We start from the raw sequence: 25,209 nt of genomic DNA, 5'->3' as shown, positions 1-25,209 counted from the left end.
AAACTTGTGCCAAATGTAACTTGCTCCACAAAAATTGTTTTCAACCTGACAAGAAAACATCCAAATTTCTCCTCTTTTAAGGAACATTAAAGCATGTGGGAATAAGGATTATCTTGCTGTGTTTTACTACTTCCCAGAACATGAGCAAAGTAGAATATTTATAAACTACATTGCAATGCATTATTGATCTACATGTTGCTCTAAATCAAATTGTGGGGCTCAAATAAAATCATTTTAAATGAGATCTGAATTGTTATATTTTCGCCAACATTTTCAAAATGGCTCTTATTTTGATACTTTGATAATAATTTCTTCAATCCTTTCTGGAAATTGTCCTTTTGTCCAGAATATGTATGCAGATTTAAAATTTCTGAAGATTTCTAAAATTGTACAGTATGATATATTTTTCGGTGAGCTAAGTTGGAAGGGGCCATGGAAAGTGGGAGGGTAAATCATCTGTATTTCCAAATAATCAGATTGCAGCTTATCAGTGTTTTATAGTATCTTGTAAGAAATAAATTCCTCAGATTGTAGTTACTTCTGTTTTTCTTTGGCCCCACCCCTCAAATTTCATTGAGCTTCATGATCCAACCTTGTGTCATTGACACCTGTGATCATCTGTCCAACCTGCTTTCCTGAGCTCTGAATCACAGGTGCTTCATACTCCTCACCTGTGGTTCCATATTCACCTCTATCCTCTCCCTGGAATGCACCATAAATTTAAGTACCTCTTTCTTCCCCCCCCCCCCCCCCCCCACCCAGACCTCCATGCACATATAAATAGACATTTTGCAGTGGTGCTGTTGCTCACATTTGGTTGCCTGTAGAACATAGTATTTCTGTGAAGATACTTAAATTTCCCATTCTGTTTTACTTTGCATAATCAAAGAATGTTACATAACTTTCTCAGTCCTATTTCCCATTTTACAATACTGCATTTGGTTAACTATTAAAGCAGCCTTTTAACAAAGTAAAAATATTTTTAAACTGATAGTCATTAAGTGCAATAGAACCAAACACTTTATCTGCCTATCCATTGTTACCCTTTTGAATAACTGCTATATGAAAGCAAGCGCCCTTGGGATTATGGTATTATGAGAGTCTGAAGAAAGTATGTGAAACACCTGGTTTGATTTTCACGTGACATTAATTAGATGACTGAGGCCTAAATGATAGGAATAATTTGTGACTATCCATTACCCAAGATTACGGTATTGTTATAAAACGGAAGGAGTGGTGTTATAAACTACAATCATACAGGATTCAGCAAATTGATTTCTATAGGTTACACATGGTCTGTATGGAGAAAGGAGGTAGGATCTTACTGCATCACTTCCTTAGCTTGCTCTTGATTTAGACAGTCTATATCCCACCGAGACATGGAGTATGTCGGCAAAGGCAGGAAAGCAGAGAGGAATGCTTATTTTGCCCTCTTTGACCTTTCTCACCCCTAATGCACACAGTTTCCTGTGTGGATATTGGATTTTACTGAAATATTGTCTAGAATTCAGAGTGAAAGCATCTGAAATCACCAGAATAAGTTGCGAATTGAGCTAGGGTTTTTGTTCTTCTCGGGGACTGCCACCAAGCAATAATCCAGATGCACTGAAAATTCTCAGTGCATTATGGAATGTTCCAGCATGGATCTCCAGCTAATGCAAAGGTGACTCCTTGCTCTGATGGAAAGGACCAGGAATGAGTTGAACATTGCTGCCTTAATTGCTGGTCCAGCAACCTTTGAACATGAAAAGAAGGGAAATGGTGAATCTGGTCGTGTGCTTTCATTATTGCTTGCTCATTTTAATTCTCTTTATATTTGTATTAGATTTCTAAATTATAGGGACAGTAAACTGACTCGAATTCTACAAAACTCATTAGGGGGCAATGCAAGAACATTAATTATTTGCACAATTGCTCCATTTGCCTTTGAGGAAACTCTCAGTACTCTTCAGGTAAGTTGATCAGCTTTACTATTCTTTAGTGAGCTCTTTCAAATAAATCTAGTGCATCTGATCTTTTAAACTCTTCAAAACTGTCTACTTATCAGTTAGGGGAAAATAAAATTTATACTACAGTATGAAAATACTTGCAGATACAAATATGACAAGCTTAGTCTTTTCTGTCCCATCGAGAATTTGTTACTTTTTGATATCAATAACTTGTGATTCTGCTACTGACTGATAATGAAATGAGCTATAATGATAACAGCCAAGAATGTTACTTGCACATTTAATTTTTGGTAATAGCATATTGTAAAATTGTAATTTCTCATTAATTTAAACTCTTATCAACATAATAAAACTTCCCTGATGTAACAAAATGTAACCTCTTGTGAAATGTGATTAGCAGAACAAACCTTTTCCAGCATTCTTTTCACATGCAATTGGTTTTTTTTTTAAGGCCTAAGGCACTGTTTTATCCTTGTGGTAAATTTGTCCTGTTGCTCACGAATTTTTTGTGTCGTCTGTTGGTTGGGATCGGCCATGGATTTTGCATCTGTGTTGTTGGTGCAGTGCTGCCAGTACATGTGCCAGGGCAGTACAATATGGAGAGCAAGCTATTGCCTCTGCAGCAGGCTTCCCTTCTCTACGCAGCTGATAAATCCTAAGGAACGGCAGATTTCAATGGAGTTTGGTACTAGTGGTGTCGCAGGAATTGCCAGTCAGTGTTGAACTCAGTACAGGACTGCCTTAGGGACTCCAGCTCCAGATTTTACTTTGGGGTTTGCTCCTGAAGCCTTCCCCTTGAGTGGATATAGCCATAAGGCTGCAGAGCTTTGAAATCAGTTTTCTTTGTGCTAGATGAGCTGTTAACCACGGCTGATGAGCCCACCTGCCCAGAGCGTCTAGTTTTAAGGCGCTGGTAAACCCACCTTTTTCCCTGTCTCGTCTCACTTGAAATGGTTCACTGGGCTTGGTAACTATACCACATGTGAAGGCCAGGAGCTGGACTTGGTGTCAGAGGCTATTTGTATCATACTCCATTGAGACCATTTAATAGGTAGTGGGAGTTTACCTATTTCTTGCCTTCAACATCTTTACAGTCCCATGTGACTTGATGTAAGATTGACAAATAATGCAGGCTGGGCTGCAACTTAAAGAGAAGCAGCATTATATTTTCACTGATTAGCATGTGCTTTGACATTTAAGGGACATTTCTTTGATGGTGGCAAAATTAACTTTCAGTTTTGTGTACGAGAGCAAATGACAACTCTCTTTTCGACTAATGCATATGATCCCTTCATTAATAAATTTATTAAGAAAAAGAGAATATAAAATGGGTGTGATGTTGCATAATGAACTAACAACAGCCTGCATTGCACTTCCACTTGCTTTTTTGTAAGAGATCTCTGCTGTTCTTCTGTACTTGTCCTTCCCATACCATCTTCCATCCAAATGAAATGGTCCTCAGTTATACATTCCCTTTATTGTGATTAGACGGTGTCCTTGGTTATCTCTCCACTTTCCAAGTTCTTGCTCACCTCTTTTTTTTAGATCACTACCTTTAGTGTCATTTCCTGTTGATGGCTGTTGAATATTAACTTGATCTTCTTAACTACAAGATAACTTTTTGCTTTAGGATGAGATATTAATGTGGGAATGATATCTACTTTTCAGACCTGCTTGTGCAAATGAGCTTCTCACCACTGAGTCTGCTTGATTTCAAAACTGTAAAAACAAAAGCCGTGTCCTTGTATCTTTGAAATGCTCCAATCTCTTTTGATTATTTTTCATCAACAAGGCTACAATATTTTCTTTGTCATTTAAATGTTTAATACTCTTGATTTATACTTGTGTAGTGTTTATATTATTCTCTCCTCCAAGTAATAATGAATGGCATTTTGTTTTTCCAGCCCTTTGGCTATAGCTGAAAACTTAGCTTTTCAGTACTCTTTGGGGTTCTTAACCTGGGTGTTTAATGTGTTCTGTGGTAGGTGTGGGACCAAAGAGGAGGAAGAAGATTTGGAGCCTGATTATGTCTTTTCAGTTATGTACTGTATCGAAAAAGTGGGAAAGAAACATCAATGTTTTGCATGCTCCTAACTCTGCAAGGTTGCAGAATATTATTTGAACTTAGCTATTTACAGAGCTATACAAATTGGTTTAGATCTTGTGAAACTCTGCTTGCACTTCTCATCAATAAAAGTACTTAATTTGTGTTTGAACAACTTTGTGAGGGCATGAAAATTTCCCAGTTAACAGAAACAGACCAGTTGCTAAATGTGTAAATCATTCTGTCCTATTAGTTTGCAAGCACTGCCAAGTTCATGAAGAACACACCTCATGTGAATGAAGTGTTGGATGACCAAGCAATGTTGAAACGCTGTCGCAAAGAAATAATGGATCTGAAAAATCATCTGGAGGAAGTAAGTTATTCAATATTTTATGGAATTACGTTATTTTACTTTTTTCCCCTCATTTACACTCCATGAAGCTAGAAATATCTTCACAATCTTGAAAACTAATTCTATTTTTAACACAATTTGGAAATGATAATCAGAACAAAATTTGGGAGTGAAATGCATTTTTTGCTTAAAGTGCCCATCATCTGAACATTAACTGCCTTTATTCCAACTAATTAGGTGATTTTTTTTTTTTGGATGATTTATTGGGTGATATAGCAAGTCATGTCATAGGTTGATGACAAGTTATGAGCGTATCATTTACCTTTTGGAGTACATTAATTTTAAATTGTATATTAAAATTATACTAAATTTAAGGTTAATATTTTTACACAGGCCTATAGTCAGCTGTATAGTACAGTTCAGGATTATGTGTGCTCCAAGGGTGATTGTAATAATACCATGATTGGGGCAGAAAGTTACTTCATCTGATCTTTGACGGGGGTTCAAAGCCAAGAATTTTATTCATGCAAAATCGATTTTTGCGATGTACTTTAGCAAAAAAGATGATGCCTGGAAAGAGTATGATACAAAAGATAAAATTGAACATTACAGAAAGTAGCAAATATAAAATTGTTTTTCAGCTTACTTCAGAAACTCGTGTTCATGAAATGGAGAAAGCTCAGCTTTTGTCAGAAAAATATCACCTTCAGCTGGAGCACGAACAAAAAATAAAGAACTTGACAAGAATGCTTGTCAGAGTCTTGCCTGATGAGGACCAACTTTCTGCAAAGGTAATCCAAATATCTATTGCAACAATCAATTTGTACTTGGTGAAATTAATTTCAGTAACTTTTGTGATTATGTATCAGTGCAATAAACTTAGGGACCACATAAATGGAGATTTTTTTTTGTATTGGAAGAATTCGTGTAAATTCTACTTAACATTTTTGTTTCCAACATAAGTATGGTTAACTTTAATCTTAAGAATGTTGGAATTAGAAGTTTAAAGGCATTATCTGGGGAAGAATGAAACTTTAACAAAGTATATTGTCTGAAGTCTGAACAAGGCACTGCGTTGTTCACAGAATTCAATTAACTCTCAAATCATCAATTAACAATTGTTAAACAGAATGACAATTATTTAGTTCTCCTTTACACTTTGTGTACCAAAAGTTACATTAAACAATTGTGATTCTTGAAGGAGTGGCTATTTCTTCGGTTATTCTGTAAATGGTGCTGAAATTGTTTTAGTGAATTGGATTTTTTTGGAGTTACATTTAGAATAGGCCCCAGTAGTAGGGCATTTCTTTTAATTTTCACCTCAATTTTTGCATTGCATGTTGCTGGAAGGCTATGCTGGAAATTAAGACAATGGGATTGCAGTGACTGGAGAACAATAGCATCAAATGTTTTAATGGGATTAAGAGATTGAGGAGAAAGTGACTTGGTGGAAAAAGAAAGGGGTCAAATTCAGGTCTGAAATGAGATAGAGTGCATCTGATAGGAAAAATTAGATTTTGGAACAGCAAATAGAAACAATAAAACTAATAAGAGGGGAAAAAATGATTTTAAACCTTTGCTAATGATATTTTATGTACTACCTAGAAGAATGAGATCAATTTCAAGTTGTTGACTTGTGGGGGCTATAAAATTAAGTAGCGTTTGTCATTGGAAAAGAGTTTGCACTTTGACTCCTAACTTTGAGCTCATTTAGCAATTAACCTGCAAATGCATTGATTCCTTGAAGTAAAGTTGAGTTTGTTAAAGTTGCTATCTTTATCTTGACTGAATCTGGAACGATGCTTGATATCCTCATACGTGAGCAACAGCCAATTACAGGAATTGTTTGGATGAGGGGATTACCAGCCACTTTTAGGAATCCCAATTTCAAAAAGAATTTGGATGAATACTTGGGGGTGGAACAAAACTGTTACAGGCTTCAGCAAAAAAGCTGGAGCTTGTGACTGACCAAATTGCTCTAGCAGAGAGTTAATATAGAGACTATGAGCTGAATGACTTCCAATTACATTTGGTAATTTGGTAACACTGGCACATTGATAATTTGGAGCATAAAAAAGGGATAATCTCAGTGGGTTATGAGACATCGATGATGGCAAATGGGCAGTCAAAGTTTCAGTTCGAGGCATCAGGACAAGGAGAGTAGAGGGAAAATAAACTGTATAAAGAGATCAGAAGCGGGGTGGGGGTTTGTGTGGTGAGGCAGGGTCTGTTAAGTATTGGTAGATACAAGTGAGAAAGAGTTGGTAAGCAGATGTTCCAGGTGAGGGGGTGGGATGGGACATGAGGTAAGGGCTACCTGAAATTTGGAAGACTGTAGAAGATTACAGATTATAGGTGGAATATGAAGTGTGTACCCCTTGACAGTTGAGAAGGGAGAGCATGGACAAGTCAGTGTGGGAATGGGAAATGAAATGGCAAGCAAGTCAGAGCTTGAAGATTAGTGTGGATTGGGCCTAGGTGTTCTGCAAATTAGTCACCTATTCCGTGCTTGGTTTCACTGATGTTGAGGAGGCCACATTGGAAGCACCGAATTCATTGGAGGAGGTGCACATGGATCTTTGTCTTAGCTTTAGAATGTTTAGGTCCCTGGATTGTAATGAAGTAAAAAGTGTAAGAACAAGTGTTACAGGGTCAGATTGGGATGGATGGAGATGGGTGAGTCAATCAGGAAATTGTCAATGCATTGGCCTTGTTGTCTGGATATTTGAATATTGAGCTGAAAAATTGCACCTCACTCAATTTATTTGAGGTGGTGATGGTATGAGACTGCAGTTGACTACAGACCTAGCATGGTTTAATAGGAGCTTAATTAGGAAAAACTCATGAGGGTCGATGATGAAGCGTTAAGGCTGATCACTTTGGTATATGAATTGTTGAGGAAGCCAGGATGGATTTGTAATACTCTGCCATGTTTGCTTATTCTTGAGTTATTCAAGGTGCAATCTGGAAATGTTCAAGTTTCAAATGATTAAATTTGCATTGGTAAGATTTGATTTCATTTCCACTCCTCTTACATCCACGCCATCTTCATAAATTTCCACAAGTAGTTTTGCACAATAGATTGAAGAACCTGCATAAGAATATAAGAAGAACTGGTGTTCTTCCCCGTGCCAGTCAAGATTCCCCACCTGAACCTGTCCCCTCTGCCTGTGTTTGGCTCATCTCCCTCTCTTCTCACTGCTGCCATTGGGTGGGAGTTGCAAGAGTCTTGAAACTATCTTCCAAAGTGGATTGGAAGTTGGTTAAGTAGTAACAGAATAATAGTTGAAGGGAACCTACTTTACTCAGGTGTGAAATGAACACACAATACAAGAAGATGGGCACAGGAGTTCACCACCTGGTCCCTCAAGAGTGCATATGACTATGGCTGATCTGTCCCAAGGCTCAGCTCCTCTGTTGTGGCATTTCCCCCATACTCCTGAATTCTCAGATTTAACTTTCAAACACTTATCACCCTCAATGGCCTAGCCTCCACAATCCTCGATGTTAGAGAATTCCAAAGATTAAACCATTGTAAGAAGAAACTCCAATGTTCCTCAGATTCAAATGGTTATCCCCTTGTTTTTTTAACCATGTTCCCTTTTACGGTTCTCTCCTAGTGAAAATGTCTCAACATCTTTCCTGTCTTGCTCTTTCAAGATTTTATATATTTCAATAAGATCACCCCTTATTTTTAACTCCATAAGACATAGGATCAAAATTAGGCCATTCTGTCCATAGAGTCTGCTCTGCCATTCCATCATGGCTAATTTATTATCACTGAACCTCATTCTCGTGCCTTCTTTCTGTAACGTTTAACACCCTTACCAATCAAGAAACTATCAACATCAGCTTAAATATACTCAATGAGTTAGCCTCCACAGCTGTCTGTGACAATGAATTTCACAGATTCACCACCATATAGCTGAAGAAATACTACTTCATCTCAGTTTCAAATGGACATCCTTGAATTCAGAGGCTGAACTCTGGTTCTGGACTCCCAAACTAAAGGAAATACCTTCTCTACATTCACTCTTTCTAGGCCTTTGTATATTTGATAGGTTTCAGTGGACCCTCTGAACCTTCTCCAATGCCAGAGCATCTTCCCTTAGATAAGGGACCCAAAGCTGCTCATAATACTGCAAGTGAGATATGGCCAATGCTTTATGAACACTCTGCATTGTCCTTGCTTTTATATTCAAGCCTATTGAAATGAATGCTAACATTGCATTTGCCTTTCTTACCACCAACTCAACCTGCAAGTTAATCTTTAGGAAATCCTGCGCAAGGGCTCCCAAGTCCCTTTGCATCTCTGATTTCTGAATTTGCTTCCTGCTTGGAAAATAGTCAATGTCTTTATTACTTGTACCAGAGTGCATGATCGTGCCACTTCTATTCCACCTGCCACTTCTTTGCCCATTCTCTGAATCCTCCAAGGCCTTCTGCAGACTCGCTGCTTCAACTGCCTGCCCCTCCACCTATCCACAAACCTGGCCACAAAACCATCGATTCCGTCACATAAATCATTGACGTGCTGTATCACGTGCAATGAAAGGATCCCAACACTGACCTCTGTGGAACACTACTAGTCACTAAAGGCAACCAGAATGGCTTCCTTTATTTCCACTTTTCTTTCTCTGCCGGTCTGCCAAACCACCTGTCCATGCACATATCTCTCCTGTAATACCATGGGCTCTTGTTTAGCAGCTTAATGTACAACACCTTGTCAAAGAATCATAGATAACATTAGCAGCTCCTCGTAAAACAAACTTCTCATTCCATTGAGTTAGTTCTTGAAAATGGGAACAGAAACTGCATAGGTGGCCTCGTCAGCACCTACACAATTATAGCAATAATCTTCTGTTTCTCAACCCTAGCTCCTTTTTGTCTTCCTTTTCCATTTCAAGATCATTCCAGGCCTCTTCCATTGCTATGCTTGCATTTAATTTTTAAATGTCCTGTGCTTTGTATAATGTTTATATTTGAGAGTTTATCAGAACTGGAAGGTTATTTACTTTAATATAGCTTTCTACTTCTGAATTGGCAAAAGAAGCCATATCTTGATCTATTTTTTTATTTGTCCTGCTGGGTTTCATGCAGTTATGAAATGATTTTAGCTAAGTTTATGCAAAACGTTGGAAGCCAAATACAGGATTGAAGAACTGGGTCAGCAATAAATGCAATGGTGACTGATTTGTATGAGTGCTGGGAGCTGATATATAGGTCTGCATTCATCTCAGAAGTATGCTATACAATCTGTTTCTGTCTCTAAGGCCAGAAGAAAAAGGAGATTTACCTGGGCTCCTGGAAAAGTGCGAGCCAGTTTGACTACTGTGACAGATAACGCTGCAAAAATGATAAAACTGGATCAAGCCTTTCAAGAACTAGATGAGTGTAAGTTGAAATAAGTCTTCAAATAAACCCCAAAATCCTGCTGGAAGTTGATAGTTTTGTTAGTTATGTATTTGAACAGTTAAATGTAAGAGAAAAATGTAATCATGTAAAACGTTAGTTACTCTTGTTGGAAGAATGATCAGCTTGGATTTACAATGAAGTCAGAACTACCACAAAAATTTCTAAAGGTGTAAAAATGCTCTAAGATTTACTTCTGAGATATTGACAACTACAAGTGAGAGAACTGTTACTCTACTACTTATGGAACAAAAAAGGGCCCTTGTATGTTCATATGGACTATCATGTACCCAGATTTGTATTTGTATTAATCCCATGCTCTAGCACTTGGCCTGTAGCCTTCTAACCCTCAGCTATTTGAGTGGAGTGCTTACGGAGATAGTTTTTAAATACTAAAACTCCTATCTCTACTTCTCCCTCGGTTCCAGATTCCAATGATCTTGGTCAAACAGTTCTTCCTCTGCTATTTTTCTCCCTCTAAAGATTCTGCATCACTATTTAAACTTGTATCTTCTAGCATCGGCATTAGATTCACTGGCTACAATTACTGCCTTGTCCCTGCTACCTTCCTTGAATAAAGATAGCAAACCTTCTATCTTTCAGTCATTTGAGTCCTCGCCTGTGAGCTGTGAAGATCTTTTTTTAACATCCCTGAGACCTGCACCTCCCAAATTGGGTGGGGATGGATCTCCAAAATCCCGGGCATTTCTATACGTTTAAGCTTGTCAAGGTGCTTTGCACTCCTTTTTAATCGTAACATGTTCTAGAATTTCACTCCTCCCATCCATGAATTCTCCAACTACAAAATCCTTCTCAGTGATACAGATGAGAAGTACTGCTTTTAAGAACTCGCCACCACTGACTCAGTCCTTTGATCTCTATTGGACCTGGCTCTTTCCCTAAAATGCTTTGGTGTTCTTTAGTTTTGTCTGCAAATGATATATTCTTTGTTCTCTTTGCACTCTGAATTTTTCTTTTGTGCTGCCTTGAAAATCTTCCCTGTTTACAGTTTTCCATACCCACAACTTACTTTTTTCTTTTGTTTGTCCACAAACAAATCCGACTACCTTCACTAATCCGACTACCTGTAATCCGGTTCCTTCAATAATCCAGCACTGGATTATCGAAGGAATAAGTAAATAAGGTAAATAAGTAAATAAGGTGCTTGAGTATAAAAAGTGCAAGAAAATACTTGAGAAGGAAATCAGGAGGGCTAAAAGAAGACATGAGGTTGCCTTGGCAGTCAAAGTGAAGGATAATCAAAAGAGTTTTTACAGGTATATTAAGAGTAAAAGGATTGTAAGGGATAAAATTGGTCCTCTTGAAGATCAGAGTGGTCGGCTATGTGCAGAACCAAAAGAAATGGGGGAGATCTTAAATGGGTTTTTTGCATCTGTATTACTAAGGAAACTGGCATGAAGACTATGGAATTAAGGGAAACAAGTAGTGAGATCATGAAAACTGTACAGATTGAAAAGGAGGAGGTGCTTGCTATCTTGAGGCAAATTAAAGTGGATAAATCCCCAGGACCTGACAGGGTATTCCCTTGGACCTTGAAGGAGACTAGTGTTGAAAATGCAGGGGCCCTGGCAGATATATTTAAAATGTCCGTGTCTATGGGTGAGGTGCCGGAAGATTGGAGAGTGGCTCATGTTGCTCCGTTGTTTAAAAAAGGATCAAAAAGTAATCCAGGAAATCCTAGGCTGGTAAGTTTGACGTTGGTAGTGGGTAAGTTATTGGAGGGAGTACTAAGAGACAGAATCTACAAGCATTTGGATAGACAGGGACTTATTAGGGAGAGTCAACATGGCTTTGTGCATGGTAGGTCATGTTTGACCAATCTATTGGAGTTTTTCGAGGAGGTTACCAGGAAAGTGGATGAAGGGAAAGCAGTGGATGTTGTTTACATGGACTTCAGTAAGGCCTTTGACAAGGTCCCGCATGGGAGGTAAGTTAGGAAAATTCAGTCGCTAGGTATACATGGAGAGGTGGTAAATTGGATTGGGCATTGGCTCAATGGAAGAAGCCAAAGAGTGGTAGTAGAGGATTGCTTCTCAGGGTGGAGGCCTGTGACTAGTGGTGTGCCACAGGGATCAGTGCTAGGTCTATTGTTATTTGTCATCTATATCAATGATCTGGATGATAATGTGGTAAACTGGATCAGAAAATTTGCTGATGATACAAAGATTGGCGGTGTAGTGGACAGTGAGGAAGGTTCTCAAAGCTTGCAGAAGGATTTGGACCAGCTGGAAAAATGGGCTGAAAAATGGCAGATGGAGTTTAATACAGACAAGTGTGAGGTATTGCACTTTGGAAGGACAAACCAAGGTAGAACATACAGGGTAAATGGTAAGACACTGAGGAGTGCAGTAGTGCAGAGGGATCTGGGAATACAGATACAAAATTCCCTAAAAGTGGCATCACAGGCAGATAGGGTCGTAAAGAGAGCTTTTGGTACATTGGTCTTTATTAATCAATGTATTGAGTATAAGAGCTGGAATGTTATGATGAGGTTGTATAAGGCATTGGTGAGGCCGAATCTGGAGTATTGTGTTCAGTTTTGGTCACCAAATTACAGGAAGGATATTAATAAGGTTGAAAGATTGCAGAGAAGGTTTACAAAGATGTTGCCGGGACTTGAGAAACTCAGTTACAGAGAAAGGTTGAATAGGTTGGGACTTTATTCCCTGGAGTGTAGAAGAATGAGGGGAGATTTGATAGAGGAATATAAAATTATGATGGGTATAGATAGAGTGAATGCAAGCAGGCTTTTTCCACTGAGGCAAGGGGAGAAAAAAACCAGAGGACATGGGTTAAGGGTGAGGGGGGGGAAGTTTAAAGGGAACATTGGGGGGGGGGGGCTTCTTCACACAGAGTGGTGGGAGTATGGAATGAGCTGCCAGATGAGATGGTAAATGTGGGTTTTTTAACATTTAAGAATAAATTGGACAGATACATGGATGGAAGGTGTATGGAGGGATATGGTCCATGTGCAGGTCAGTGGGACTAGGCAGAAAATGGTTCGGTACAGCCAAGAATGGCCAAAAGGCCTGTTTCCGTGCTGTAGTTTTTCTATGGTTTCTATGCTTAATGTGATCCTTCTGCAATTGGGCATTTTCACTAATCCGACACTCCTCAGGTCCCAATGGTGCCGGATTAGTAAAGGTCACTTGATATCCAGATTACTTTACTCTTCAGCCTTATTGGGCCATGTTTAGCCTTTCAACTCATTCACTTTTGAAGGAATCTGACTAATCTTTTCCCAGTCCATTTTTGCCAGGTCTTATTTTTAAGATTTTAAATCAGCTTTCCTCAATTTAAGGGCCATTTCTAGACCATCCTTTTCCTTTCACACAATTACTGTAAAAAAAGAAATAAATTTTTGATGACCATCTCCAAAAATGTTGTTGCAAACAGAATATTCAAATCACTCGACCAGCTACTACATTGTCAAAGGTTATCCTCATTAATGCCCTTGTCCAGTAGGACTACCTGTGTATTGACTCAAAATCTCCTAGGTGCATTTAAAAAAAACAATCACCCGTTTAAATTTTTAACACTCAGGCTATCTCAGTTAATAGTATCAAAGATTCATTTTCTCAAATTCATTTCTTGCATTTTCCTCTTCTTAGAATTCTCTCTCCAACTTGGGAGACAAACTAACCATTGATATCTGTTTAAAAACTTGCTAACTCTGTTTTTTTTTTCTAATTGCATCTCTTCCTAGCCTCCCTTTCTCTTTATGTCACCATCACATCTGTCCTCTTGCTTTTTTTCTGAAAATATGAATTCCTTCAACTTAAGTTGATAAGTTCTTTCATGTTTCCTGGACATCTGCTGATTACACCCCCTCCTACCAGACTGAACAGATAAGGGTTTCCTTGGTCCTCATCTTTTGCCTATCTGTCCGCCACATCCAGGATATCATCTTATGCTTTTCTACCAGCTGTATTGGGATCCCACCACCAATCACATCTTCCTCTTACCCCTTGACCCCTTTCCTGTTTTTTGTTTTTGCAGGGATCATTCTCTCTTAGTCTCCACACACTCACCCCACTCTATCCCTGACACCATTTCTCTCACAGTCATTCAATGACCTCAACCACTCTCCTAGATTCACATGCACCTCCTCCAACCTGGTCTATTGCATTAGTATTCTCCATAAGATGGGCAGTACGAGCAGAATTAGGCCATTGACCCATCGGGTCTGGTCCACCATTTCATGGCTGGTTCATTTCCCTTTTCAGCCCTAGTCTCCTGCCTTCTCCTAATATCCTTTCATTCCCTGACTAACCAAGTATCTATCAACCTCTGCCCTAAATATATCCAATGTCTTAGTCTCCACAGCTGTCTGTAGCAATAAATTCCACAGATTCACAACTTTGAATAAAGAAATTCTTCTTCATCTTCATTCTAAATGAAAGCCTTTTTATTCTGAGGCTGTGTCCTTTGGTCATAGACTCCTCCACTGTAGGAAACATCCTTTCCACATCCATTCTGTTGAGGCCTTTTAACATTTGATAGGTTTCAATGAGGTACCTGCCCTCACTCTTTTGAATTCCAATGAGTAGAGGCCCAAAGCCATCAAACTCTCCTCATATGACAAGCTTATCAATTCTGGAATCATTTTCATGAACCTTTTTTGAACTTTCTCCAATGTCAGCACATCCTTGTTCGATAAGGGCCCAGAACTGTTCATAATACTCACAAGTGAGGCTTCACCAGTGTTTTACAAAGCCTCAACATTAGATCTGTTTGTAGGAAAGTCCTACAAAAAAAGGTAGCGAATTCAAACCAATACATCATGGGTAGAGCCCTCCTAACCATGGAGCGTATCTACATGAAGTACTGTCATAGGAAAGTGGCATCCATCATTAAAGATCCTTACCAACCAGATTGTATTCTTTTCTTGCTGCTACCATCAAGTAGAAAGTACAAGAGCCTTGGGACTCGCATCATCAGCTTCAAGAGCAGTTACTATCCCTGTTCCATCAGGCTCTTGAACAAAAGGAGATAACTACAGTCATCTATTGAGATGTTCCCACAACCAATGAGCTCACTTTAAGGACTCTTTATCATGTTATTTCATGTTCGCATTATTTATTGCTGTTTATTTATATTTGCATTTGCACATTTTGAAGTCTTCTGCGCTCTACTTGATCTTTCATTGATCCTGTTATAGTTACTATTCTATAGATTTCCTGAGTATGCCTGCTGGAAAAAGAACCTCCGGGTTGTAAGTGGTGACATTTATGAACTTTGGTAATAAAATTTGCTTTGAACTTTGATATCGGAGTCCCCTCAATGAATGCTAACTAACAGCATTTGTCTCAGATATTTTGAATTTTTGAATTTTCTCTCCATTTAGAAATAGTCTATGCTTTTACTTTTTCTACCAAAGTGCACGGCCATGCACTTCCCAACACTGTATACCTTCTGCCACTTCTTGGCCCATTTTCCTAACCTGTTTAATCCTTCTGTAGCCCCACTGTTTCCTGAAAGCTACCAGCCCCTTCACCTATCTTCGTATCGTTTGCAAACCTGGCTACAAAGCCATCAATGCCATCATCCAAATCATTGACATATAACATAAAAAGAAGCAGTCCCACCAATTGTCACAACAGAAAAGTTTCCTTTTATTCCCACTTGTAAGGAAGTTGTATTGACTCCTGTTCAGGTGTAGCCAGTCCAACTTAAAACTATACCAAGAAACTTATTCCCACTTTCCGAGAAACATTCCTGCTGCCTGGAAATGCAAAGTCCTTTCTCCAATTCTGTGCACTTAAATCCCTCATTTGGTCCTGGTAAATACCAAGGCTTTGAACTCCTCAGACAGCTTTGGTTTCCAGAATTCTGTAATGTTTAACTGAGGCCTAATGAGAGATTTGTCAAGGTATATTACAGAGGTCTTGATTTTTGTTTCTCGTTGAGTTTGTGCACGAAATCAGGTATCGCAACTGCTTTCTTGAAAGCCGCCTTAACTTCTCTGCCATTTTCAAATAAAAAATAGTGAACATATTTTTATCTTTATTGCAACAGCTCATCAAGTAGTGCTTGTGTAATATCTTTGTTCTTCCTAAAATATATCACATCACACAATAGCATTACTGCATATTGCAGCTGTCATCTGTTGGCCTCTTTTTAAATTAACGCTATTTTTAAGAATTTTATCAAGATTTTCATTAATTGCAGACTTGGAAATTGTACTGTATCCATGACAGATCTATAGCATAAAAAGCAATGATCCTCTGTTGTGATCAATGGTAAAATATTGTGGATTCCAGTTAAATGGGCCATCAGTTAATCAGAGCAGCTGCTTATTTTGGACAACTCTTAAAGAACAAAAATTAATTAAGCAAACAGCAGGAATTTCCTTTGTTTATTTGGGACATTATCTCGCTTAACTGTTGTAGAACAGTTTCCAGCTAACATCAGTCATGTTCACTTGTGTGGTTTGCTCATGTTCACTACTCCGTGCTTAGAATGAACAGGTTATAAATAGCGATAGTTGCATGTGTTTCTGTTCAAAAATTAGTGATTTTTATCACTGATAGCTGTCGAGAAATGTGCAGTAGGACATCAGAACTAGTTTCTTCACTGTGATTTCAAGCACTCGGGCTTGAAGACGGCAGAGGTGTCTTGTGGTGAAGATGAAATAATTTCACTATTTCAATAATTTAGGAACTATGAAGAATTTTAAGGTATCAACAATCATCTTGAATGTTAGTTTTAGAGGATGCAGTTGTTGAAAGCGTTGTATGAAGGCAGTCCATCGTCTGCTTTGATTTTTGTTCATTTACATTTAATGAAAAGGACACAGCAGTGTACAATGGAAGAATTCCTCTGACAACTAATAGGAACAGGTTAATGACACTGTAGTGGTATTGGCAGTGTTTTAATTCATTCTGTATTTTATTTAAATGCATAATTTGTTACTCAGTTAAACAATAGTTTCATTTTTATATATAGCTTTATTAACTATTTCCATGAAACTGCCACTTAATTGAGTCAAAAAGTACTGGTTCCAATGTATCCAATTAACCACAATTCATTGTATATCAGACCATCTTCACTTTAATTTCAGAATAAGCCTATTAAAATGTGATTTTTTTTTTTTTTTTTTAGCATTTTGTGATATAGGAAGTCCGTTTATCTAAAAGGGATTGACAAGGCAACATCAGAGCTTTCGAAATTTTTCTATCAGCTTTACTCAGCAACCTTCCTCAACAAAATACTGGAAGCACTTATTGGTTTTGGTAGGGTGTCTAGCGAAGAAAGAATAAAATCATTAGTTCCATAGAGTAATATACTCTGGCTTCTAAAACATGCTTCATAACCTGAGTGCTTCTGGCATCTTCTGTTTTTCTTTAAAGTTTTCAGCATCTGAAGATTTGTTTTTCAACCATGAATGTGTTCTCCCTCAATAAACAAAATTATATTATTATTTCTCTCTGATGTTCATTTCCAGTGATTTGGAATTTGGTTTCTTGAGTATATTTCTGAAGTACAAAATTCTGGATATGATGTTTCTTGACCTGGTGATTTCTAAAATGTCTTTCTGTTCGATTCACCTAACCTGTTATTCAGTCATGTCTCTACAACATTCCTTCATCTTCCTTGATCTGTCGTTGTTTAGTTTGTGACACTTAACAATTTACTCTACAGTACTTATCAGGATTGTTACATGTCACACAGAAGTACTCTACTAATCTGAATAATCAGATCCTCTTTGGTACCAGCTTCTCCTGTTCCGTCACCTACTCTTGCTTTCCTTGTTTGGCATCATTAGTGAGCCAGGTTATTTCTGTTGTAAGCATTGAGTTTTGATTATGTTTTTGATGCAGTTCCTGAAGAGATCCCAGATGATCAGCAGTCTGATATGATACCAAGCTGCAGTAGTCAGATCACAGTAAAACGAGGAGGAAGCTTGGGTTACCAGGTGCCTTCATTTGAGGATTCTTCATACTTCCGTGATCAAAGCCAAATCTCATTTACTGAGTAAGATCTTTAAAACAATAGTTCTTTTTGTTGGTCATTTACATTAATTATCAGATGTTATCGTCTTGATACTTAATAGGCTTTTATTTTTTGATGGTACTTAAGTTTATGCTCTTGAATTTGGTCCAGTCATGTCTGTCCTTCCTATTAACCATAAATACATTAGTGGAAGCAGGAATATTCCATCAAGCCTCACATGCGTGCCCTGCCATTAGGTGATTTATGGCAGGTATTCTTCGTCAGCTTTACATTTCTGCGCTAACTTAATTTCAGTTGATTTCCTTTATATCAAAAGCATATAACTCTGTATACTACATTCTGAAGGACTGACATTTCTCTTTAAAACCCTTGGTTTTAGTCGCTCATCATCTTCACATCAACCCTGCCAAAGCCCACAATAATTTTGTATATCTCAACAAGTTAATTCTTCTATGTCCTAGTGAGTATTGGTATAGTCTGCTAAAACTAAGATCATGGAAATCATTTTGGTGTACCTTTGCTGCACTCTGACAATCAGTTGCATCTTTCCTTAGGAAGGCAGATCAAGTGTGTACAAAATATTCCAGATATGTTTTCACTAGGACCTTGTATAGTTGAGCAACATCTTTATTCTTGTACTCAAATCTTCATGCCAACCATGTATACCTTCCAAATTGCTTGCTCTATTAACCAGTTAATCTGTGTAAAGTCACCACTGAACAATTGATATCTTTCAGTTTCTCCCATTTTAAATCATGCATGTGGCTATTTCTTTTCTACTAAAGTGGATGACCTCAGATTTTCCCACTTATTTCCACTACCATGTCCCTCTACATTTATGTAACTTTTCTATATCTCTGAAAGCTGTCATCCCACAATCGTCTTTGAGTCATCAACAAGCCTAGATATATTGCACCCAATCCCTTCATCCAAATCATTGATAGAGGATCATTAGTCACATGCAATTTATTCCTAAATTTTCAGTCTATTAGATAATTTATGCCAGTATGTTACCTCAGTGTTAAGTTGTCAAACATTATTTAACTCCTTATGTAATGTATATTGGCAATGAGTCTGTTATTAGTTTTTACATGTTATGTTAATATTTTCTAAATAGATCCCAGCAGTTTCACTACTATCTGGCCAATAGTTTTTGTTCTCCCTCTTAGAGTGAGATTTCATTTGCTATCTACCAATCATTAGAACAGTTCCAGAATCTGTGGAATTTCGCAAGAGGATGACCAGAGCACCACTGTCACCACTGTCTTACTTTTTTCAAGCTATTAGGATGCAAGTCATCAGATCTAGGGGATTATTGTCATGACCAAAGGAGTGTAAACAGATTTGGAGATTCTTGTCATGTATTTATGTGATGATTTCAATGTTTAGACAGAATGTACCGCAATGTGTAGTAGTATCCAAAAAGACACATTTTTGATTTTCTGTCAACATTTTGCTTAAGTTTGCCTTGCTGCTTTAAGCAACTCCAGAAGAATTATGGGGGACCGTTAAGTCTCTATACTTCGGGTTTTTAGTTTGGAATTACTATATAAAAAAAATCTTTAGAAGTTGGTATGTTTATGTTGACATTTAATCAAAGTTTTTAACTAAAATATACAGACAGTCCCCAGGTTACTTAACCATTCCATTTTGGTGAATGGTGCCCAAGAAGGATACGGTGAGCTGCCTCAGTCACTATTAACTAGTGGCACTCATATCTACCATAATGAGATGCCTTGAGAGGTTCAGAATGGCTCAGATTAATTCTTGTCTGAGTAAGGACCAGGACCTGCTGCAATTTGCTTACCACCACATAGGTTTATAGTGGACATAATCTCACTCTGCTTTGGAGCACATAAGCAACAGCAAAATGGGCTGTTGTTACTTGATTAAAATTCAGCATTCAAAGCCATTATCTCCTCAGTGTTTAGTCACAAAGCTCTACCTCCCTCTACATATGATTCTCAATTTCCTCATCCAGACACCATAGTTAGAATGGATCAATGATAACATCACCTTGAGAATGATCAACACAAGCGCACTCAAAAATATGTGCTTATTCATAACTCTACTCTCCCTACACTCGTGACTGGCTGAGCACAGTTGAAACGCTATCTGTAAATATGTAGATCACATTATTGTAGATCTCAGATGGCGCCAAAGAACTGTATAAGCATGAGACAGGTTGTCCAGTTGAATGGTGCCACAACAACAGTATTGCACTCTAATCAGCAAGACGAAGGAATTGATTGTGGATGTAAGGACCGGGAAGTCGGGAGAAAACGCACCAGTTTTCATTGAGGGTTCAGCAGTGGAAAGGATGAGTGGTCTCATGTTTCTAGTGTTACGTACCCCGTAACTGGTTTGCCAAACCAGCAGAAATGGACCACTAGTTGGAGTCTGGTTTAACAGAAACTAATAAAGTTTTATTAAAGAAATAAGTAACACAGTACTCTAATCGTAAGGATATAAATGCAACAGGTTAGCAATGATAAAACACACATGTACACAGAACTAGGGTAATAGGAATCAACCAAGCTCTATCGCAGTCTAGGGTTAAAATGATCAGTCTCAAGTGACACAGAGTTCAGTTCAGCTTAGTGCAGTTCGCAGTAATCGCTGTTGTGCCGTTGGGAGGAGAGAGAGAGAGAGAAATGCAAATTTGATTCAAGCAGACCTTTGTTCTTCGCAGTTCGCTTTCGGGCGGACCCTTTTATGTCTTCTAACCCGCTGTGGTCACCGACTGTGACCCCTCCGTTCCGGATATGACCGTTCTTCCGCAGTGAACCCGGCACCCAGGCAAGGGCGGACACACACACCAGGTTCCCGCCGATCGTACCTTTTCACCCTGTGAATCTATGGTCCGTTCCCGTGAACCGGACCTCCAAACTCCTACCAACTTGTGGGGGCACACCGCTCTTCCAGGGTCTCGTTTTCTCGTGGTGTGTGTCGTGCCTTAGCGAACCTGTTCTTTTTATCTTCCTGCTGGGGTATCGCCTGTCAATCAAACTTCAAACAGTTCAGGTTCAAAGCAACCGGTCTGTTAATATTTTGAATTGTCCTTTTCGTTCTCTCTCTCTCCTCTTTCATTAACATTTTGAACGTTTCTCCATTGTCTCCCTTATCTCTCTCTCTCATTAGCATCAATCTTCTGATAACTTGGTTTTTCGTCACACCCCTACCCTTCAAAGGATTTTTACTGGGGTAAAAATTATGGGCATGAATACATTATTAGATACACACTAATATACAGGGTCGTCAGATATTCGGCTAATACAGAGAACTTTTTCAACACCTTGACAGACAGTCAGCAATCACATCGTCCGTTCCTTTTATATGTGTTATTTTAATACCAATTTCCTGTAAGACCAGGCTCCACCTTTTGTTTTCATCCTTCATAGTGGCCAAAAACACTAATGGGTTGTGATCAGTGTAAATTATCAGTGGTTTCCGTGCCGGACAAATATAACAAAGGTCGTCCCACACAAACTTCGCATTCTTTGGCAAGAGCTTAGTAAGAGGGAGGGTAATATTCGCAAAGTTTTTTCAAAACTTCCGATAGTACCCCACCATCCCCAAGAATCTTCTCAGGGCTCTCTTGTCTGTCGGGGTGGGGACTTCGGGGATAGCCCGCACCTTAGCCTGCATCAGTGCCAGCTGCCCCTGTCCTACCACAAATCCCATATAAGTGACTTTCGCGTGGCCAAATTCACTTTTTGCGAGGTTCACTGTCAGGCTGGCTTCAAACAGCCATTTAAACAGCTCCTCTACTGCCACAATGTGCCCCTCCCCACCAGCACGGGTATATTCAAGAGGCAGTGCAAAAGGAGACATGGTTCTTAAGGACTCTCACCATCCAGACATCTTGTTACTATCATCAGGGAGAAGGTACAGGAGTTTGAAGACTTGTACCACACACTCAACAATTCAGAAACAGCTTTTGCCCTTCAACCCTCAGATTTCTGAACAGCCATGAATGCTATTTCATGCCTTTTGGTTTTTTATTTATTTATTTTGTAACTTATAGTAATATTGCAAAAACAAATTTCACATTTAAGATGTGATAATAAACCTGAGTCTTTTCTGTGAGTCAGAAATGAGCAATATCAACAACTAACATAAACCTTATTTGTCTTTCCTTGTGTACCTACAACAGTACTGAATTATAAATTTGCACATGCAATAGTCGATTTGGCCTTATTTGATATTTTTATAAGTGTCGATAGAAAAAATTGCTTTGTTTCTTTCTGAAGCAAATCTTGGCCTCTGCTGTAAACTTGCAGCTTGTTCTCTTAATGGCAATGGTGTTTGTTTGCTTCCTGAGATTCATGACTATTTGAATTGACCAGCTGCAATCCTTTTCCATAACTTTTGAAATTGTTTATATTTCCGTAACTAATTTTACTGTTATGAAACAGTCTCCTAAAAAAATTTATGGGTGTATTTACATAAGTTGACTTTCTATAAGTCAGATCTCCAACAGCACAGGGAGACCCTATAGTTGATTAAGTTTAATTGAAACAGTGCTGTGACCTTGATTTGTGCATGTTATTGATCATCATTGTGATTGCATGAAATTTATTGTCTACTTTTAAATATATCAAATTTATTCCATAGTATTCTGTATGATGAATCGCCAAACGATGATTTGAAAAAAAGAATTTCGGAGCTGGAGAATGAGCTGGACCTGACAAAAGAGAAGGAAAAGCAAAACGTGCACTTAAGGGTCAGTTATTAATAAAATATTCTTGACCTGATATACTAATACCGTTTCTCTCTCAATAGATGCTACCTGATTTACAGGGCATTTCCAACAGTGCTTTTTCTTTTGCCGAAGATCATAACCATTTCCATCACTCATTGGCAATTGGTATACATTTCCCAAAGCCAAGTAGCCTGAAACGGTTTATATTTGACAAAGTGATTCCTTGGTCTTGGCTCGCTCTTCTTTGGAATAACAAATTGAATAAAGTGCATCAATTGGCCAAGTGCTAGCTCCACAAGGCATGAAAAACCTGGCCAATTCTTAAAAGTTGATAAAGATGGGGAGAGTATATAGCAGACCTCTCTGCCTATCAAATCTGTGAAGAAACTTTTTGTATGCTAATCAATTAAGAGTCCAGATAACCTACCAATAGATGACGATGGGATGTGGGAGGACACAGGTGCAGTTAGGGAAGTGGGTGAACTCCTCAGATAGCACAGAGTTGGGATTGAAACTAATGTGTATAGAGCTTTGATGAAACAACTCTACTGTGACTACCTCATGAAAATGTAAGCAAAATACTGTGTTGAACTTTAATGCTAATTTTACACTATCTCCCGTCATGTTTAAGTTGTGTTTGAAAATGATTGAAGATTGTTTAATGTCATTTCGCTACACAAGTGTTAATTGATAATGAAAAATGTGTTGCTCTGGATCTGATTCAGCATAATAAAAACTACTAAGGTAAAGACCACGATAATATAAAAAATATAAATGCAAACATACGATTGCTTGGTTGTATATCCATAAAGTGATGCTAGGCACGGGAGTGTCTAGGGTACATAAGGTGGCTGATGGGAAATGAAGTAATGGTCGTGGTAGGGTGAGTTAGTGGGTGGAGGGGTTGATTGGCCTTACAGCTTGGGGGTAAGTAAATGGTTTAGAATCGTGGTGTCCTTGTGTGTATGCTATGTTGCCTCCTCCCTGATAGGAGTGGGATAAAGTCCGTGAGCATGGAGAGTGGGATCTTTCATGATGTTACTAGCCCTTATACGGCACCTTCTGTATATGTATCCTCGATGCCGGGTAGGCTGGTGCCAGTGATGCATTGGATAGTTTTGACTTACCTACTGCAAGGCAGTTTCTGTGGAATGCAGTGATGTACCTTGTTAGGATACTCTACTCCGCATCTGTAGAATGCCATGAGCATAGATGTCCATAGTCCAGTTTTCATCAGCCGCCTTGGAAAGTGAGCTATCCTGATTGTGTAGGATTTGTTCTGGGACCATGAGAGGTTGTGCAAGATGTGCGCTGCCAGGAGTTTATGATAGTAGAGTCCCTGAATTTGTTGCAAAAAGATTTGCAAAATGAATATGAAAATTGAAATTGAAACAGGTTGACTAGACTTTCCCTGTGGGGGGGGGGGGGAGAAGAGCGTGACCAAAGTGTTCATAATTGTATATAAAAAAAATATATGATGGGCTGAAGTTCGAGGAGGCACTTCCACTTGTTGGATTTTTTAAAACTAGTTTTTATGAAATCAAAGCATTTGTTAATAAATAGTGATTTTGAAAGAAACTGCTTCACCCTCTGAAGGAAGCAATTAATTCAGAGAGGCATTAGATTGTTGAATTTTACGTGAGGTAAATAACATTGATACGTTAAAGGGAAAATGAATGGAAGTGATGCTAAGAAGAGGCTGAAAATGAACATTGCTACAACTTGAAAGAAAATTAAGCAACCTTTTTCTGTGCTATAATTGTATGTAATGAGCTGAGCTCCATTATAATATCTGCTTCCCTTGCCCAAGTTCTTATGTCTGCTTTATCTTTTTTTTATTAGAGTTCTGATTTCTCTCAACATTTAGTTTTACTTGTCCATTACCTCTACCCCTGTCAGCTGGGACTGACTGACAGCATTTAATTTGAAATCCTTGTATTTGCGTCCTAATTGGAATATCTTCTGATACCTTTGGAACTCGGATCTTTTCCTAGCGCAGCGTTTTTCTGAACAAGTGATGTACTCAAATATTGAAAGCAGGTTTTCAGCTGCTAATGGAATTCCCTTAGACAATTTCTGCCCCTTTCTAATAAAAGTTATTGCAAAATTTCCATACGCTATATGGAAGCACCTCAAAGGGGTTTACAAAACTGTCATTACAAAACTTGTGATGAATAATTTTGCAATTGTGAGCAACCTTCTAAATGTTGAAATTTTTTTGCCTTCGAAATTCTCAGATTAGTCACATTTATATTGAACCATCCAGTGAAATGGGGTGCTTGCGTCAATGACCAAAAAAGGATGTACTGAGAGCAGCCCACGGGTGTCACCATGTTTCTGGCACCAATGTAGCGTGCCCACAACATGCTAGCCCTAACCTGTACATCTTCGGCATCTGGGAGGAAACTGGAGAACCCAGTAGAAACCCATGCGGACGTGGGAAGAAAGTACAAACGCAGACAGCAGTGTGATTTGAATCATAATCTTCCGATTCTTAGCACTGTAAAGCATTTTGCTACTTGCTCTGCTACCATACTTGAACCTTAGATTATTTTTCCTTTTTGTATAATACCACCCTTTCCCTATGCAGATTGCAAACCCTTGTCATTTGTTTCATTAACCCCCCCTTGTTTTCCTTTTTTTTTTTTTGCACTTTCAGAATGTGCCCCACTCTTTCCCTGTTCCATCATAGCCAATTTAATGGCTCAGACAATTTAATGGTTCTCTTCCTAAGCCAATTTTAAATCTTTCTATTGATTTAAAAATTGTG

General features: G+C 38.5%; 1 protein-coding gene across 3 annotated transcripts in view; it reads left to right on the top strand.

Annotated features, from left to right (window-relative positions):
• cenpe (centromere protein E) overlaps positions 1-25,209 on the top strand; it is a 155,599-nt gene that overhangs the window by 36,427 nt on the left and 93,963 nt on the right. For all 3 annotated transcript variants that reach the window (XM_072281880.1, XM_072281879.1, XM_072281878.1), the window contains exons 11-16: positions 1,826-1,952; positions 4,247-4,366; positions 4,987-5,136; positions 9,619-9,739; positions 17,602-17,755; positions 22,352-22,460. In XM_072281880.1, the coding sequence (XP_072137981.1) occupies positions 1,826-1,952; positions 4,247-4,366; positions 4,987-5,136; positions 9,619-9,739; positions 17,602-17,755; positions 22,352-22,460 (781 nt within the window). The remainder of the gene's footprint in view (positions 1-1,825; positions 1,953-4,246; positions 4,367-4,986; positions 5,137-9,618; positions 9,740-17,601; positions 17,756-22,351; positions 22,461-25,209) is intronic.

Source organism: Mobula birostris, chromosome 17, assembly GCF_030028105.1.
Source record: "Mobula birostris isolate sMobBir1 chromosome 17, sMobBir1.hap1, whole genome shotgun sequence".
NCBI lineage: Eukaryota > Metazoa > Chordata > Chondrichthyes > Myliobatiformes > Myliobatidae > Mobula > Mobula birostris.
Note: the sequence above shows the minus strand (reverse complement) of the source record. Positions and strands in the feature narration are given on the sequence as shown.